The sequence below is a fragment of the Triplophysa rosa genome, linkage group LG12, assembly GCF_024868665.1.
Source record: "Triplophysa rosa linkage group LG12, Trosa_1v2, whole genome shotgun sequence".
Lineage (NCBI taxonomy): Eukaryota > Metazoa > Chordata > Actinopteri > Cypriniformes > Nemacheilidae > Triplophysa > Triplophysa rosa.
Window position 1 is genome coordinate 18115933 of NC_079901.1, and position 17579 is coordinate 18133511.

At 38.3% G+C, this 17579-nt stretch overlaps 2 protein-coding genes and 1 long non-coding RNA gene across 3 annotated transcripts; 1 reads left to right on the forward strand and 2 right to left on the reverse strand.

Moving 5' to 3' along the window:
- Positions 1-34: 34 nt before the first annotated feature.
- cetp (cholesteryl ester transfer protein, plasma) lies at positions 35-8399 on the reverse strand. Its single transcript, XM_057347470.1, has 16 exons — positions 8175-8399; positions 6741-6855; positions 6530-6661; positions 6243-6313; positions 5218-5305; positions 5007-5076; positions 4847-4907; positions 4642-4733; positions 4370-4549; positions 4077-4127; positions 3758-3907; positions 3597-3658; positions 881-920; positions 723-792; positions 560-645; positions 35-448 (listed from the first exon to the last, which is right to left on the reverse strand). The coding sequence occupies exons 1-16, from the start codon at positions 8302-8304 to the stop codon at positions 371-373; spliced, it is 1476 nt and encodes a 491-aa protein (XP_057203453.1). The 5' UTR covers positions 8305-8399; the 3' UTR covers positions 35-370.
- Positions 8400-9004: 605 nt separating this feature from the next.
- herpud1 (homocysteine-inducible, endoplasmic reticulum stress-inducible, ubiquitin-like domain member 1) lies at positions 9005-14532 on the reverse strand. The gene is made up of 8 exons (XM_057347993.1): positions 14179-14532; positions 13451-13528; positions 12841-12924; positions 12377-12510; positions 12164-12274; positions 11713-12072; positions 10533-10650; positions 9005-10021 (listed from the first exon to the last, which is right to left on the reverse strand). Exons 1-8 carry the CDS (start codon positions 14332-14334, stop codon positions 9842-9844), a joined length of 1221 nt encoding a protein of 406 aa, XP_057203976.1. The 5' UTR covers positions 14335-14532; the 3' UTR covers positions 9005-9841.
- A 648-nt stretch (positions 14533-15180) lies between these two features.
- Positions 15181-17202, forward strand: LOC130563145 (uncharacterized). Its single transcript, XR_008964053.1, has 3 exons — positions 15181-15435; positions 16505-16710; positions 16880-17202. It is a non-coding gene; the product is annotated as an uncharacterized LOC130563145 (long non-coding RNA).
- Positions 17203-17579: the final 377 nt, after the last annotated feature.

Below are 17579 nucleotides of genomic sequence, written 5' to 3' on the forward strand. Positions count from 1 at the left end.
GGACAAACCTGCTAGACATAATTTGAATGTTGACACAATGGAATGTTTAATAAGGGTAACACAACCTCTACATTTGATTAGGGAGTTTATCATATTACTAAAGGAAGTCTACTTACATTTCTATTTACAAAAGTCTGAAAAAACATTACAAAATAACTAAACATTAAGCTTCTTTACATAAAAGCAATAATGTCAAACCGGCATATCTTAAAACAGTCAATGTTTATTACATTATAATAAGCTCAGCTCAGTATAAAAACAAAGGAAGTCAGTGGTAAGTCCCCACTAAGAATAAGAATACAAAAACAAATGTACGTTTGTGTGCGTGCGTGAGGAAGTGTGATAATGAAAATGAAAGAATGCAAGACCATCAATCCAGTGTTCTCTTGAGGAATTCCACCAGCAGGTGATGAGGAAAACCAAAATCCAGCTGCACCATCACATACTCCTGCATATGCAGAGTAAAGAAATATGACAACAATATTACAGGATTTGACACTCATTTCAGACCATTCTATTACATGTATCTCAAACACATCAGTCAAAACAATATACTCACATCCTGGGGTATAACTTCAGGGTTGATGATGTCAAAAAGGTAAAGTCCTTGTTCATCCATTAAAGCAGTTAATTCTGCCTCAAGGTCTGAGATGAGAAAACATTTAGAATTTTTTTATAAAAGGGGGACATAAATTTACTTATTCACTGGTGACCAGACGTACATGATAGGACTTTGGGGATGCCCATCTTTTCCACAGCCTCCTGTAGGTAAGTCTTTAAGCTCTCATCCATCTTTGAGGACAACCATAGAGGGAATGTAAATAGATGAGTACAGAATAAAACTAAAACTAACTAAAGCAAAACATTTATTTATGCTCACCTCAATAGGTCCTGATGTTGAAACTTCTGTTATAGTAATGCTATTAAGGGCACAAAAAGAAAGACTTGTAGACAATATACTGTATGTTCATGACACTACAGCAGCAGTCTCCAACCTTTTTTAAACCACGGACCGGTTTTGTTTTAAAAATATTCACACGGACCGGCTGGTGGGGGTGGAGGGAAGTACAATGAAAATAATTACTCATTACTGTGAATAAATAACTACATATTACGTACTTATTTATTATTAATTAATTTAACATTTAATTTCCATTAAAGTCAAGCTGCGCATTCATGCCAACTGCGTAAAAATAAAACATCACAAAGTCAATTTAATTTAGTTTAAATCGTCAAACTTCGCCTCATTCCAACTTCATACAACAACTAAATAAAAACATTACAAAGTCAATTTAATTTACATGAAATCGTCGAACTTCGCCGTCATTCCAACTTCATACAACTTAATAAAACATTACAAAGTCAACTTAATTTACATTAATTCGTAGAACTTCTAAATATAACGTTACAAACAAAGCCTTTTACAAACTCACCATAACTCAATTAATGGGAGCCTTGGGCTTGTTTCCCTGCAATAATACTGTCCAAACGAGGAGAGATGGGTGACAGTGAGACGCGAAGTGTGTTGCAAATGTCCAGCCTGCTTCGTAACTTTGTTTTTGTTGCTGTCATTACAGAAAACCCTGCTTCGCAAAGGTATGAACTTGGGAAAGGGAGTAAACATTTCAGAGCCTTCGCAGCTATCGCTGGATATTCCGCTTTTAATTTTATCCAGAAGCCTGCAAGGGAGGATGTCTGAAAAATGTTCTTTAGTCCCCCATCATTTGCAATTTCAATGAGCTGGTCCTCATCATGAACCGACGTGGATGATTCGTGGAGCATATTTGCAAAAGGATCACGAACCCATTCTTTTCCGATTCTTGGATCGCTCGAGTTTGGAAAGTAACGTTCAAACTCTACTGACAGTGAAGCTATGTGGTTACAGATCAGCTGGGAGAGAGATGGCTGAGGTTTCTTCTTTCCTAAATGTCCAGATAATGTTGGAAACATGTCAAATGTACCCCTTGGCACACGCTGTCCCCAGAGCTGCAATTTAGCTTTGAATGCAGACACTTTATCTGCCAACTTAAAGACAGTTGTCATTCTCCCCTGAAGGGACAAATTGAGTTCATTCAACAGGTTGAAGATGTCACACAGGTATGCAAGTTTACCTATCCATTCGTCGTCACCAAAGTTTGCTGCCAGTGGTGACTTTCTTTCTGAAAGAAATATCTGTATCTGCTCTCTTAACTCGTAAACTCTCACCAAAGATCTCCCCCTAGAAAGCCACCTGACTTCCGTGTGTAACAGAAGGCGTTTGTGTTCTGCTTCCATTTCTTCGCAAAGCTGTTCGAAAATTCGAGAGTTGAGGGAATTTGCTTTGATGTGGTTAATTATTTTAACAACGTCATTCAGCACAGAGTGTAGTTCTGGTGATATTTTACGGCTAGCCAGCATTTCCCGATGTATGACACAGTGTGTAGGTTCACATTCAGGGGCAACTTCTTTAACCCGGGTAGTGAGGCCGGAAAGTCGGCCAGTCATACACGCAGCTCCGTCTGTGCATATTCCAACGCAAAATGACCAGTCAAGATTCCCTGATATGTAGTCATTCAAAGACTTGAACATTTCTGCCCCAGTTGTGTTAGTTGGCATTGAGCGCACACACAACATGTCCTCGTGCACATCGTCTTGAAATATATATCGCACAAAAACAAGTAGTATTGCCTTGTTGTCAACATCGGTCGATTCGTCGACTTGCAGTGCATACCACAGTGACTCGTTAATCCTTTCTAACAATTGCTCTTCGATGTCATGTGCGATGTCATCAATTCTCCTTGTGACAGTGGTAGCTGAAAGAGGAATCTGGACTATTTTGTTAGCTGCAGTTTCGCCAAACATCTCACGGCAAATGTCTTTGGCAGCCGGCAAAATCAATTCCTCCCCAATAGTGAAAGGCTTTTTAGCTTTAGCGATACGATCAGCCACCAAGTATGATGCTCTCAGTGCAGCTACATTTGTCGACGTATTGGCTTTCAGCAGTTGCTGTTGCCCTATTTGTTCAAGTTTTTTTCGTTCAAAGTAATCAAAGGGTTTGTTTTTCAGTGCTGGGTGCTTAGTTTCAAGATGTCGAAGCAATTTTGAGGGCTTCATTGACTCATTCGCTAATTTATCTCCACATATTACACACATAGGGCTTGGAGCTTGTGAGCTGCCAGTAGCGACGAACCCATAATTTAGATATGAATCGTCATATTTTCGGTTAAAGGTGGCTTTCTTTTTCCCCTTTTTCTCGTAAGTAACGTTAATTGTCTCTGAATCCCCATCACTTGGTCTTTTCTTACCTCCTCCACTAAAGAAACCTTAGAGCGATGTTAGTTTGGCACTCATTTTAATTCTGGCTGAACATGAAAAGTCTAATCATTGCTTAAAAAACGCGCCCTCTGTGTAATTTTGAACGGTCGCTCTTAAAGGGCCAAGGCATAATAAAAATATACAGTGGCATAACAGGGATTTTTAGCACATTCTTGCGACCCGGAAACGGCTCTTTCACGGCCCGGTACTGGGTCGCGACCCAGGGGTTGGGGACCTCTGCTCTACAGTATATATTAAATGTATCTTGATCAACAATGACACAGAAAAATACCACAACTCACAGCTCTGGGGTCAGAATAAGTTTCTTCTCTGCATATGAGGCTCTCACAACAACTGTTACATCCTGCAAGGACACAAACTAGTGAAAGAATGTTCTATACATATATGCATCTTATGCTTTCAAAGCTTAAAGGGCATGGCTCTTGTTGTGTTGTTGGCTTACTGTCTCAAAATAAAGTGTTGGTTTGGCCTGATCGGCCAGGGAAAGTTCAACTCCAGCTACAGCTCGGACAAATGTACCCTGTGTGGTGGTCCACATGTGAGGAACAGAAACGCTCTTTGCATTTAACATCGGGCCCTCGGAGGACAGCCACTATGAGAATGTCAAAAGTGAGTCACACAGATGCATCCTTCATTTGAAATGACCTCATTCTGAAAACCTTTATTTGCATGTTTCCATAGCAGCGACCATAATTGCAAACTCTAAAGTGTGAATTATATCTATTTTTGAATATTCATATGAGCATTATGCATCTCAATACCTTGTTTAACAATTCAGGCCTTGCTGAGGATATCTCAGTCTGAAACAGATCCTGTTAAAAGACAAAAGAATACGTCTCAAAATACATTAGTTTTCACATTTGCATATCATGTAAATTGAGCTATTGCTCATTCACTGCTATCATGCAGTTTTCCATTTTCCACCTCCCGAACATGAAAGAAATCGTAATGCGTGATAGAAAAGTGTTAATGTAACTTAATGTTTCTTCCATCACATCAGGCTTTGCTGTTCATTTTTGACAGCTTATTTATAGCATAAAGTGTTATGTCATACCGTGAGTTCTGTTCCTGAGATGTTGCGAATAAAACGGCCGTCGTGATGCACAGCCCCCATAAGTGGGTCTAGAAGCTTATCGGAGAACCAGAAGTAGAGCATGCGGTTCTCAGACAGTTGCGAGGGGTTGAACACTGAAGTATTAAAAACCGATGTTTCATTTTTGTATGAAACCAGACCCTGGTTATGATAGAGAGAACAATAGAACGTTTAGGATTAACAATACAAGTATAGTGCCTGTCTGACCCCTTACAGATATCACATGATCAGACCTTATGATATGATTCTATATAATTTGACTTGATGATGGGGTGAGAGGTCACAGAGATGTCGACACCAATGTTCCCATCACTTAGAAATTGCTCTGTTTAGGCAAAGAAGAATGTCACATCAATACATATACAGTAGCTATATAAAACAACTACAGTATATTTCCACATAAGGTGTTATATCAAGGAATATTGCAGCATATGACACCTGCTTGCTCTTGAATGAAGTCTGCTAGTATGTTGGCCACATTGTTAATTTCTTTACAGATCTGTTGATGAGAGAAGAAACTCGGGTTAAGTAAATCATGGTTAGCTGCAGTAGTAATGTAATACGGCAGAATATAGAATACCACACAAAACCTACTCACCTGTGACTTCACAACTAACTTCACAGTGAAAGTCACAATATCTGTGAATATCTTTTTTAGCCAGCCGGGCCTGTACACAGTCAAAAGAAGTGTGCATCATTGTAAATGTGCAATATATATGTCCAGATTAAAGTAGCGTACATCAGATGACAAAACATTAAACTGCTCTGATTACGTTGTGAAAGTTTGAAACAAGAAATGCCGAACTTACTCTCGATCTCCCTGTAAGAGCAACTTCAGTTTGTGAAAGGTGAGGTAACAGTCTGAGGTGTCTGCAGCCACTTTGCCCTTTCCACAGTCTCACACACAAAGACACACACACCTCTCTATTCAGACAATAACTAGAAAAGCCTCAAACCTGTCATGCATTTTCATGTTCCACATTTATGTCTTAAAATATTGGATAAATGTTGGTCATGTTCAGTTGTTAATTTTAAATGTTACTATTTTGGAGGTCATGTTTATTTTTGTCTCTTTTAACATAAAAGTAGGCAATACATCAAAAATCTGCTATTCATTCCTTCTTTACCTAAATAAAATAATTAAACAAAAAATGTTTTCTTAAGAATTTATGTTTATAATTTGCCATCATTTTGTTTATTTCACATTCCATAATATAAAGACTCAAGTCTTTTGCAATAATTCTGGGTATCTACAGTATAGTTACCCATAACCATGCAATGATACACCCTTCAATATACCTCCTTAAACACATTTACAAAACAGGAATGACTAGGAAATTAAAGTCAGTTAAAGAGATTAGAGAGTTCGCCCAAAAATGAAAATACTGTCAAGAATTACTCACTCTAGTGGTTCCAAATCGAAAGATATTTAGAGGAATGCTTGTAACCAAACAGTTCTTGGACCCATTGACTACCATAGTAAGAAAAAATACAATGGTAGTCAAAAGTGCCCCTGAACTGTTTGCTTTCCTACTTTCGTCAAAATATCTTCTTTTGTGTTCAACAGAACAAAAAAAATTTAAAGTAATTTTTCCTACTATGGTAGTGAATGGGGTCCAAGAACTGTTTAATTACAAGCATTCTTCCAAATATCTTTTTCTGTGTTCATCAGAACAAAGACAGATTTGGAATAGCTCAAAGGTGAGTAAATGATGACAGAATTTTCATTTTTGGGTGAACTATCCCTTTAAACACATTTACAGAACAGGAATGACTGGGAACAAGCCAGTTAAGTTGAACAGAACTGAACACCAACAAACAAAATATCACTCACATAGTTTTGGATTGATGCCCAGGTCAATATGAGACTCAATTTCAAAATCAACTGACTGTCTCAAGCTTAGTCTGTATAATAAGTAAAATGGAATTGTTACAATGATGCAAACTTTGATTATGCAATTGTAAAAAGGAGAAAAACTAAGCTGCAATAAATGTAATTTGTTGCTTGAAAAAATATATATACATTACAGCAGGTCGTACCTACCACATACAGCAATGTTAACCTTTAACTGTACTATTCTAGACGCCTAATCACGAGTGGGAAGAATTAAAAATACTCACAGCCAGCTGCCATATCCATAGATGATGGTCCCCTTGAATACAGCAGACACATTTGAAATCGAAAGCCTTATTCCTACATTCTCTTTCAGCTCAAACTCACTCTTGCCGATTGAAAGGTTATGGATCTCTAAACTTGACGTGTGGAGAAGAGTGTCATAAGATACAGAATGTAACTCTTAAAGGGATGCAGTGGTCACATCACTTCACTTACTTGTGAAATCCATATCGCACCTCACCCATGAAGCCCATTGACTTCACTCCCTCTATACTGGGATATCTGGCATGCTGAAAAGCAGCCTCTATCACTTTTGTAGTTTTCTCATTCACTGAGGAATCAAGCAAGAGATATACATTTTCTAGTTATCCTTAGATTTCTAGAGTATTGAAAAATCATTTTGAAAAAGTTGTAAAATTATTTTAGCTGAAGGACAGTCACTGCATTTAGCTTCTTGAGGGAATGTCAACTATTCAAAAGCATTTCATAAGATAAATAAATAATAAAACATTAATTTAGAGCTTCCCAAACTTCAGGGGGGTTTGGGGGGGGCAAAAACGTAACAAAAGCTTCAGGGCCCTATTTAAACTTCTTTCTAGTAAAAATAATAGAATGCAGAAAAATATATACAGCTTGTATAAGGGTTCATAATGTGCACTTCCACATGAAAAAAACCTGTAGTATTTACTATAGAAAACTAGCAGCATTTCTAGATACCATAGTATTTTTTAACCTTAGGCTAGTAAATGTAAAAGTATACAACGGTAAAAAATATACTATAGTTAATACTACAGAATTGTTGTATACTATAATGTAGCAATTATAATACTATAGCAAACTTACTACATTATACTAAAATGTAATAGTTTACTACAGTAAATACTACAGTATTTATGTGCACTGTCACAAAATTTGCTATTATATTCTGGTGAAGATAAGGGGTGATAAATATATTGTACTAATAACACTACATTTACAATTAACATCAAAAGCTGTGTCAGAAGCTACATAGGCTAGTCAGTTCACGATGTTTAGCACATTTCAAAACTATGTTTTTAAATATATTTTCATTCTGGTTTAGGGTAAGCCACGCCCCCATGCAATACCTTTCCGGTCCAACGGGGGAAAACGGTCCACAGTTTTGGGAAGTACTGTATTAATTCTTGTCCCCTAAGTGGCGCTAGTGTGTTAGTGCAGTTGTTTTATTATTCGTTCTCCAACTTTGTTTGCAAAACGGGGGCAATGGAAACAAGCGAGAGGCCGTGTCACTTTTAAAACAAAATCTCGCTTTTTGACGGCACGAATTATTCATAAAAAGCAATGAATAACTTTACTATACTAAATGGTGATTTGTATCAACATGACATAAACACGTGAGTATAATTAAAGTCTCAACAAATGTCATAGTTTCTACTTGCCTTTTCCTAAATATTTATTTATTTACAGCTGTTTTTTATTTTATATTTTTTTCCTGCATAACATTGATTTTCAATAATATTTGAAAGCTAGCTCTTGACTAAAACCCTAGGGCTCTTTGTGACCATTACCATTTGCACTTTATTTGCATGCAAAAAAAACAGCATCTTTCCATTTACAAATACTTACCGCACAGTAACACAGAGAGCAAAGAGTACAAAGAGTTGTACTTACATACTACAGCAGCAGGGTAGGTAAGCCGGCACACAGCTCCTGTAAACGTATAAGCCTCAGGAGAATCCAAACAGGAACGGCTTATTCTCACCAAACTGAGAACCAGAAGCAGTGCTACACTTTTCTCCATCTCGACACAATCTGAACGAATACAGATGAGCCACTGGCTTTAAGCTGTAACTGATAAAATTGGCTCTTAAGACCTCTGTTTTCATTGAACCGGTATTTGAGGAGGAGGCACGGATTGAGATGGAGTCCCGGAGGGAGAGGGGGTGGTCAGGGTCTGTAACATCTGACATTACATGTTCATCTGCTGAAGAATGGAAGAGAACATGCAAATGCCCCTGGGGTCAAATAGCATGTGTTATTCAAGAGGCCAGTAAACGGAACATTCTGGACATTCTTGTGTACAAAACAAATAAGAGATATGGTCCTAGGTAGAGTGGACTAGATAGTGAACTAGGTGAGGCCAAAGTCCATGCAGGAGACAGTGGGGTGGGAGGAGATGTGAAGCGAAGAGTGGACAGAATACCCTGTAGTGACCTCACTGTTACAGGTACTGAACTCAGGAAAGGATTCGCTATGCAGATAGAACAATAAAAACCCATCTGGACGTTATCACCAGAGTACAGGAAGTGACTTTAGCAAAGCATACAAACAAGATGATCAAGCAGTCGATGACAGCCTGTGGCTAAAGCCCCTGTGTAAAGTCGAAAAGGTTAAAATGACATAAAACAAGACTAATGGGAGAAAACAACATGCTACCCATCACCTAAACATAGGGCAACTTACTGTAATCCTTTTGTTAATACATTATACTACATTCAAAGTGAAACTGAAACAAAAGAGTTTATTTCATTTTCTTTATACAAAGATGTTTCTTTTAATAATGCTAATAACGAAGCATTTTTACACATAAAATGAAAGCAATGCTACAACAGGTTTAAAATTGTATTTTTGGGCCTCAAAACGAGTTATTTTTTAGTTTCTGTCCTTTACTTTTGATACCAAAGTGTAGTTTCTTACGTTAAAGTTACAAAATTGAAAGTAAGGTTTGCCTGGATTTGATTTTGAACGCAAGGTCAACAACCAAATCTTCTGTGCAAACTCTCCTGCTTATAATACTTACACATACCGAACCATCTTCATGAACATTATCATTACTAACTTTACAATTCAAATAGAATAAGCATATTTTTCCTTCAAAAGTAGCCACAAATTCAAAGATCTTCAAAGTGCCACAAATGCATTGTTCCAAACACCCTCCATCAATGTATAGTCATCATTGTCCATTATACTCGGACCTTAATAAAATAAGCCCACGCGTTTAATCCTCAGATCACTTAACATAAAGCACTCCAAGAAAATGAAGCCTTGGTGACAGAAGCCTGACCAAAGAGGATCAGACCAAGACACTGATACCATTGATTTCACTTAATGAAGATCTAAAGTGCTTGCAAAAACAGTCGAGATATATTTACACTGCCATGTCTTAAAACATCTTTATACAGCGAGTGCAACCATTTGAGAAAAAAAAGGAAAGTGCTCTCTTTCCACTGAGCAAAATCAATCTAGGACATATAGTCTTCAGTAATAATGTTAAAATCAAATGGTCAGGCCATGGGCTGTAGAGTCTGTTATTTTAGTCCTTTGATGCTAGAATGTTATCAGTTTGCCACACCTTGTGGAACTTCTGGTACCAGAGAAGCAAAGAAAGCTTTAAAGAAGACCCAGGCAGTCCAGAGAATAGGTGGTTGAACTGCGGGAACAGGAGCTGCTGTCGTGGAGAGTTGAACAACTTCTTCTGGCGCTGGATTTGCGTCCTCCACTCCAGCAGGGGGCTCCACCTTACAGACGAAATGAGAATAAAGAAAGAAAGCAAGCACATACGTTTACTTACGCATGCCAACACATTCCTATAGAGGGTATGCATTGACATCACTTTCCCACGTAAACACGCCGGAACACGTTCCCCTGAGTGGTAAAACACGCAGCAAATTGGCAGAGGAGAATAGGAGAAACAAAGACTAAAAAAACGGGACTAAAACACGCAATTATTTGCTGTAATTACAAGCAGCTGGACTCGACGGTGATCCTTACGACGTCTCTACGATTTAACACAGGAATCAGGACACTGAAATGTTGCGCGGAATTGTGTTTCCTGATATTGTAAGCAGTCATTTTGCTGAGTGTTTAACCACCCAGGAGGGCACGCTCCGGCGTACGCTCAACTGGTGTTCACATGGTAAAGTGACGACACGTCCATACCCTCTATTACTAGTAAACTAAAACATTTACTCATTTTCTTTTTAATATCAAAAGCCAACAGCTACTCAAATTAAACAAACTGTTACTCACTGGTTCTGGATGTCTGTCCTCATTCTGGTTCTGTTGGTTTTGAATGACCTCTGGTGCTGGCGGGTTATGAGGTCTTGCTTGGGGTCTTCGTCTGAAAGGAAACCAGCCTGCTGTGTGTCTGGAGGAAAATAAAAGGAGTAAAGAGCAGTTAAAAAGTAAGCATAGCACCAAAACATACTTTTACAGACCAGCAAAAAAACATCATATTCATATTGAACACCGTCAGATTAAAGGAACAGTTCACCCAAAAATGAAAATTCTGTCATCATTTTATCACCCTCAAGCTTCAAATCTCTGTCCATTTCTTTGTTCTGATGAACACAGAGAAAGATATTCGGAAGAATGTTTGTGACCAAACAGGTCTTGGCCACCATTGACTAACATAGTAGGAAAAATTGCTTTATAAATGTCTTTGTTCTGTTCAACACAAAAAAAGATGTTTTGAAGAATGCAGGCAAACAGTTCTGGGGCACTTTTGACTACCATTGTCATTTTTCCTACTGTGGTGGCCAAGAACTGTTTGGTTACAAGCATTCTTCCAAATATACTGTGTTCATCAGAACAAAGAAATTTATACAGATTTGTAACAATTTGAGGGCGAGTAAATAATGACAGAATTTTTATTTTTGGGTGAACTGTCCCTTTAAGCTGTGTGGCTGGAGTACCACGCATTAGTCAGAGCAGAGAAACCACCACATTTAGAGAGATAAAGTATCAGAACTCATAATTGCATCAGAAGCTTTTTTATCATCCTTTTAACTAAAACTTATGTCCCGGTTATAACACAATGCTTACTGCAAATACAGTCACATACAGACAGCATTTTTGTTTGACCATACTGAACCTTCTGTCCTGCTAATTTCTGCTTTGTATAAACCAGATTCATTCCTTTCATTGCTCAGCAATGTGCGCATGTAGGAGTTTGTTAACATAACAGACGCCTGGCTCAAAGTCCGAAATTGTGTAACCGAGAGCGTAAATGTGCTTACAGATTCTATCAGGCACACACATTAAATGATAATAAATCCCAATTTTGCTCCTTGTTTGTCTGTCAATGAATCCAGAATTGAATTCAACAAATGTCAATGAATAATGTAGGCAAACACATACCAAAGCAATAGCTCTTGACAAAGTAACTCAATATTGTGTTTAGACAAAAAAAATGGTATTCAAAACGTACAGGTACATAATCAGCAGGCTGCTCATGACCAGGACAAAGCGGCTCACACTGGAGTAGAAATATACAATGCTCAAGAAAACACTCAATCGGGACGCCGTGTACACCCAATCCAGCCAATCGCGGTTCATGTCCTCCTCATCCTCCATCACAGGTCCACCCTGAGCATTCATACGAAGATTCTCATTGGCACCTTCTGGGTTAATGAAAGCAGGACCTGCGGCGTTCTGATTGGCTGGCAGGTCATTGATGGGGCCCTGATTGGCTAAAGCTCCAGGTACTGCGGCTTGGTGAGGGGCAACAGGAAGTGAGGAAGCAGGGGCGGCCATTGGAGCTTCTGTGGCAGCTGCCATGGCAGCGTGGCTGAACGACAAAAAAAAGTTCTTGACTGTTCTGGATAAATGAATGGGATGTTATGTAAACTGTAGTAAGCATTAAAACATCAATCACTTACTATTGCATGTAGTACTGGCGGGCATACATCTGCTGTAGCCACAGAAGCTGTTGTGGACTGTAGAGGGAGTAGGTGGGAAAAGCGGGATGGTTCATCGCTGCTGTGACAGGCCTGTAAATAAATGACCAAATTGAATTCATTCTCATACAAAATATCAAACAGTACTACTAAAACATCTTTCACAACATCAAATCTTAATTCAAAAGCACTCACATAGACGTAGCTGCGCTAAACCCAGCGGATGTGGGCGAGACCGCTTGACCACGCTGTCTAAGGCCATCCATAGAGGGTACGGAGGTTACGGGTGAACTTGGGGAAACAGATTCTGTGGTTTGCTGCTGTGTTACCTGCACCACAGATGAGGAACAAATTAGATTTCTAAACAGGAAGACAAGAACAGGTGCTTGAGAGTACACTACAAACGCTCATCTGAAACCTCCTTTGCACATTGTTACAGGAAGAGGAAGAAAGCAGCTGTGTGGTGTTATCTCCACCCAACTGAAACAGCGATGCCTTTTTCCTGAGAAACAGCAGGCTGTTTCACTAACACTAAACATACTGGGAACTTATCAAATAAACTGCCTTGAAATTAGCTCAAATTAAGATGTGAACCAATTAAAGTGAACCCAAAATATCTGTTAGATTAAAGTAAAAGGGAACAAATTTTAGACACTTACTTTGGGCCTTGCGCCAAGCTGTGCAGCAGACTGGGGTCTAAAAGCACACACCAGGTGAAGAGTGGGTTTGGTATCTGATGGTACCTGCGTACAGAAGATAAAAAAAAGTTTAGACTGTCTTTTTGGTTAAAACATTTGGCATCTGGATAACAAAGCAATGTATATGGGATATATTTGTAAGCCATAGTGTTGTAGCCTAGTAGATATACCAACCCTTTAACTTTTTAAAGAAGCATCTGAAATCGTGTTTTAGTTTGAGGTGACAAAAACCTTCCCAATGGGAATTATTATTTTGTGCAAAAGATCATATTGTTTTATCACTGTACAAATGTGTTTCAAAGATGACACATCTTGCCTGAGGGACCGGTAGAACTCTTTAGTCTGAGCGGCTTTGAAATCTCACTGACTACAGCACATGGTAAGTGGATCAGGCTGAAGATACAGAACAATTGTTCTCCCTGAGTATTTTGTCAATCCCAGGCATTCTTTTCTGCTAATATAAGGAGAGCTAAATAACAGCCAGTGACCTTATGATGACAGTAAGCAATAGATGGTTTTGAAGTCACTTGTTACACCAGAGCTAAACATCTGTTCATATACACAAACTCACCTTAGAGAAAACATCTCTTATCTGCAGGCCGTCTGAAAGCAGCTTCCCCGAGTAAATGAGCCTTTGATCTTTCTCAGCCTGTTGGAAAAAAACCCAAATCATGTTATGTTTGTGAGCTGTCATAAACATTGCTGGAAGATAAATATGCATTTACTTCTAAAAGAACCGTAATTTATTTTATACATAGATTTTGTATAGATTAAATGGTTATAATGTGAATTGTTCTAATGGAAACTCTACTGGTATTTACTGGTTATGTTTTGGGTTCTATTGGTGGGATGTTATCTGACAGATGGGAATCAACAGAACACCATTAAACGACCACTAAACACTCAAAACATCTCTACATGAGAATATTTTGCAATGGTCTGTTGGTAAAAGTTTATATTTGTAAGGTATTTTTAATAGAATTTGTATTGTGTTCTTTCAGCAGGGATTATAAAGGGCGGCTATATTTCCGCATATATACTCTATTGACACCAACAACATGCATCGTATAGTTTGTTAGGGGTACAATAACATATTTCTAAATATATTTTAAAATATCAATTGAATCTACCATAGGTATTGAAAGTACACAGGGAGTATAAACAATACTGTTTATAGTGTTTGTGGCAGATGTTAAGTTTAATTCCTGCAGCCATGTCGCGCTCTGCGTGTCTGTTGAGGAATGCTGACAGCTTGGTAGACGCAAACCAATATAGGTTAAGAACACAACCCAAACCTACCGGATTGCTGGGATAAACCTTAGAAAGATGACATTTGAGGTCCTTCACGGTCCAGTCCATGCGCACACCCTCGATCACTTGATCGCCGTGAAACTGGTTGGGCGTTTTAATGATCATAGAGATCGTCTCTCCGTCCGAGACCTCCGGATTTTCCATGTTTCCTTTCTTGACGAACCAAGCAGAAATATACTAAAACTGCGGAAAGCCAATTTACGAAACACTCGATGACTTGACTTGTGGTAAAGGCACTACTCTTGATAGCTCACTATAAACGGAAGAGGTTCCTGGTTCAAGAAGTTTCGTACCCTCATAAGCCGTGAAGTATTTGCGTGTTGTTTCCAAACACACTGTGGCCGCATGTGATTGGCTGCGGCTCGCTTGTGTTCAGACGTAGAGCCAGTCGTGAAGCCCCACGCGCTGCGCATGCGCAGTGGGACCGAGTCATCTGAAAGGTTTTCAGAGGTTTTGTATAAAATATGGACGTAGTGTCCGTGACGTCACCCGTAGGTTTGTGAAGAGTAAAAATGATATAGAAGGCCTTCCATAAAATGAAGCCTAAAGTAGGCGGAGCCGGTCGTCGCCATCTTGTCATCGCGCGGCACTCCCAGATAATCGTAAATGGGCAAAGAGGCGGGACGTGGTTGGAGCTGAGGCGCCCGGTTGGCTAAAACCACTTGTCACTCAAGTGGCCACGCAACTATTTTGCAGAATTTTAAGGCTTAATGTAAGTTAAACGGGTGAGTTATAAAAAAATCACCCTCCTCACAGTTGTCATGAAGGGTAAAATTACCTATATAGACCAAAATATTTTTTTGTACCAGGCTGTAAACATGTTTCTTTGTGCTGTAAAGTCGGCCCAACATGGGGTCAATGAGATTCAGCTCTGTTTTGGAGCCAGCCTCTAGCGGACAGTCAATGAATTGCAGTTTTAGTCACTTCCGTGTTGATTTCACGAGAGAGACCGGAAGATTGCCCCTTGGTTTGAGAAGGGGGAGTCTGCAGACATGGAGCAGGCAGTTTTACGCCCCAAGCAGTTTTGCGCCCCAGGCAGTTTTACACCCCTGTTTTTACTTATTTGTCCAGTAGGGGGGACTGTACATTAAGAACCACCAGAACAGACCTAAGAACAGATAACTTAATCGTCCATCACGAGTTATGGTAAATAAACGTTTTCAGGCAATCGTCCAACATGTATAGTTTTAAATGATTCATTGATATCGATATGAATTCATTTCAACATCTAAAAAGATATGTACGGTATGTGTAATTTATACTCAAAGACAATAAAATGTATACTTATTGACCAGGTCGATGTTCTGTCTGGATCAACCTTAGCTAACCACGTGTATGCTTACTCGATATCTCTTACTCGTTTTCATAATTATTTTCTTTTTAATTTTCTTTTGTTGTCTGTCTCTAACCTATGTGAAGCCTATGTGATGGCCTTTTCTGGCAATATTCTTCTGCCCTTACGAAAATTGACCATGGTTTTACTACAGTTAAAACCAAAAAACCATGGTTACTGTAGTAAAACAATGGTTATCACAAAATAACCATGGTTTTGAAAACCATGTTTTTGTAAAAACCATAGTAAAGTAATCAATGCACCAAAAAACCATGGTTACTACACTTGTACCACAAAAAAAACATGGTTTATTTTCGTAAGGGTGACCCTGTTTACTTGCATAACATTACTACAGTAGGCTTATATGTAAACCATTTCAATTTAGCTGCACACATACTTAAGTTATTTATTATTTTAAGTCGTTACAACTTCCTACAAAATGGAGAGCCCCATATTCAGAACTAACAATTAATCACAGGTGAGAACATCACAGTCAACATAATAATTAGCCAGCAAACAATTTTCTTAAATGTGTATTAAGAAAACAAAAGATCAATAATCGAGCACCAACAACCACAAACATGTTCAAACTCAAATTGAAAACTATTCCCATATGGAATAAAAGAAGTGATCATAGTAATGTACATATAAAATACATTTTTGTTAAAATAGCTTAATGATCCTGATTAAAATGTATGTGCACCTAATGTGGGTTTTATCATGTTTGTGATTGTTAGTGCTCAATTAATCGTGTATCTTGTTTTCTTAATAGCAATTGTTGGCTGGCTAATGAGGCCTATTATGTTGTGATGTTATTGATCTCATCTGTAATAATACTTGGAAATAATAAAAATGTGTTCAAGAATGCATTTTACATATTTACTGCACTTTTAACCAATAGCTTGTCTAATAAATACATAAATGACTTACAGAGACATATCTGGCAATGTTTTAATGACATTCTCAATTTTCTTTGCACAGTCCATCATCAGTGGCCAAAAGAAATCAAAGTGGCTTGACATATTTTGCAATCCTTCTGCCAAGACCATGCTTGTTTGTGCCTGTGTACGTTGACAATCAGGACCAAACTGATGACCTACTTTCACCTCACTTCATTTCTGGACAGGACACCCTCACAGACTCACAGTGACACAATCAAGTTTATTATGGATGTCCTTTTTCCAGAGGTGGGTCCTGTGTTAGCTGTGCTCCTCAGATTTATTTTGTAATTGCTTGGTTTGATTGGTTAATGTAGAAAGGACACTCAGTTTTGTTGTACAAAAAATAATTTTGATACTGAAATGATACTACTTGTTTGGGGTGTGACCCATCTTGACTTAACTTTTTCTTTGATAGTCCAACATCTGTTCCCTTGCTGGTTTGGAAAATCTCACCATGCTGGAGGCTGAGGAGAAATTTCTACAAGTCATTGACATAAGGTATGTAAGGATGCTATAAAGGAGAAATGGTCAAGCATGACATCCTGCCATTATTTCCAATAACAATTTTCTCTACAACTTTAAACTTTCTTTTATCAGTGAGCGGGAGCAGTTTGACAGGAGGATTAAGAACATTTTGAAGAAGAGTGAGTCATTATCCCCATAGGAGTCATTATCGAGAGCCATCCTATAATGATCATCAATCCTGTTTTTGATAATGGTCTTAATAAATAATGTTGTTCACAAGAAACTTGTCACTTTTTTCTTAGAAGATAAAAGACCTTAGAAATTTCTTAAAGCGGTGAATTATGTTTTTCTTAATGAAATAGTATGCATGACACTGTTCTAAATGCAGGGCAGATATTTAATTGATGTTTCATATGATTGCACTTAATGTCTTATGGGCTAAATATGGTTAATATTTCAATGTAACTTTGCCTATACATTCACAGCAAACACTCAAGTCTTCTGTATATTTGTATATTACTAGGCCACAGTAGATTATATATTATTGTTGTACTGTACATCTGATCCAACTGTATTATTATTAATTTTTCAATTCACAAAAACACTAAATTGCAGTTGCAATTGCAAATCAATTGTCTCCTGTAAGCTAT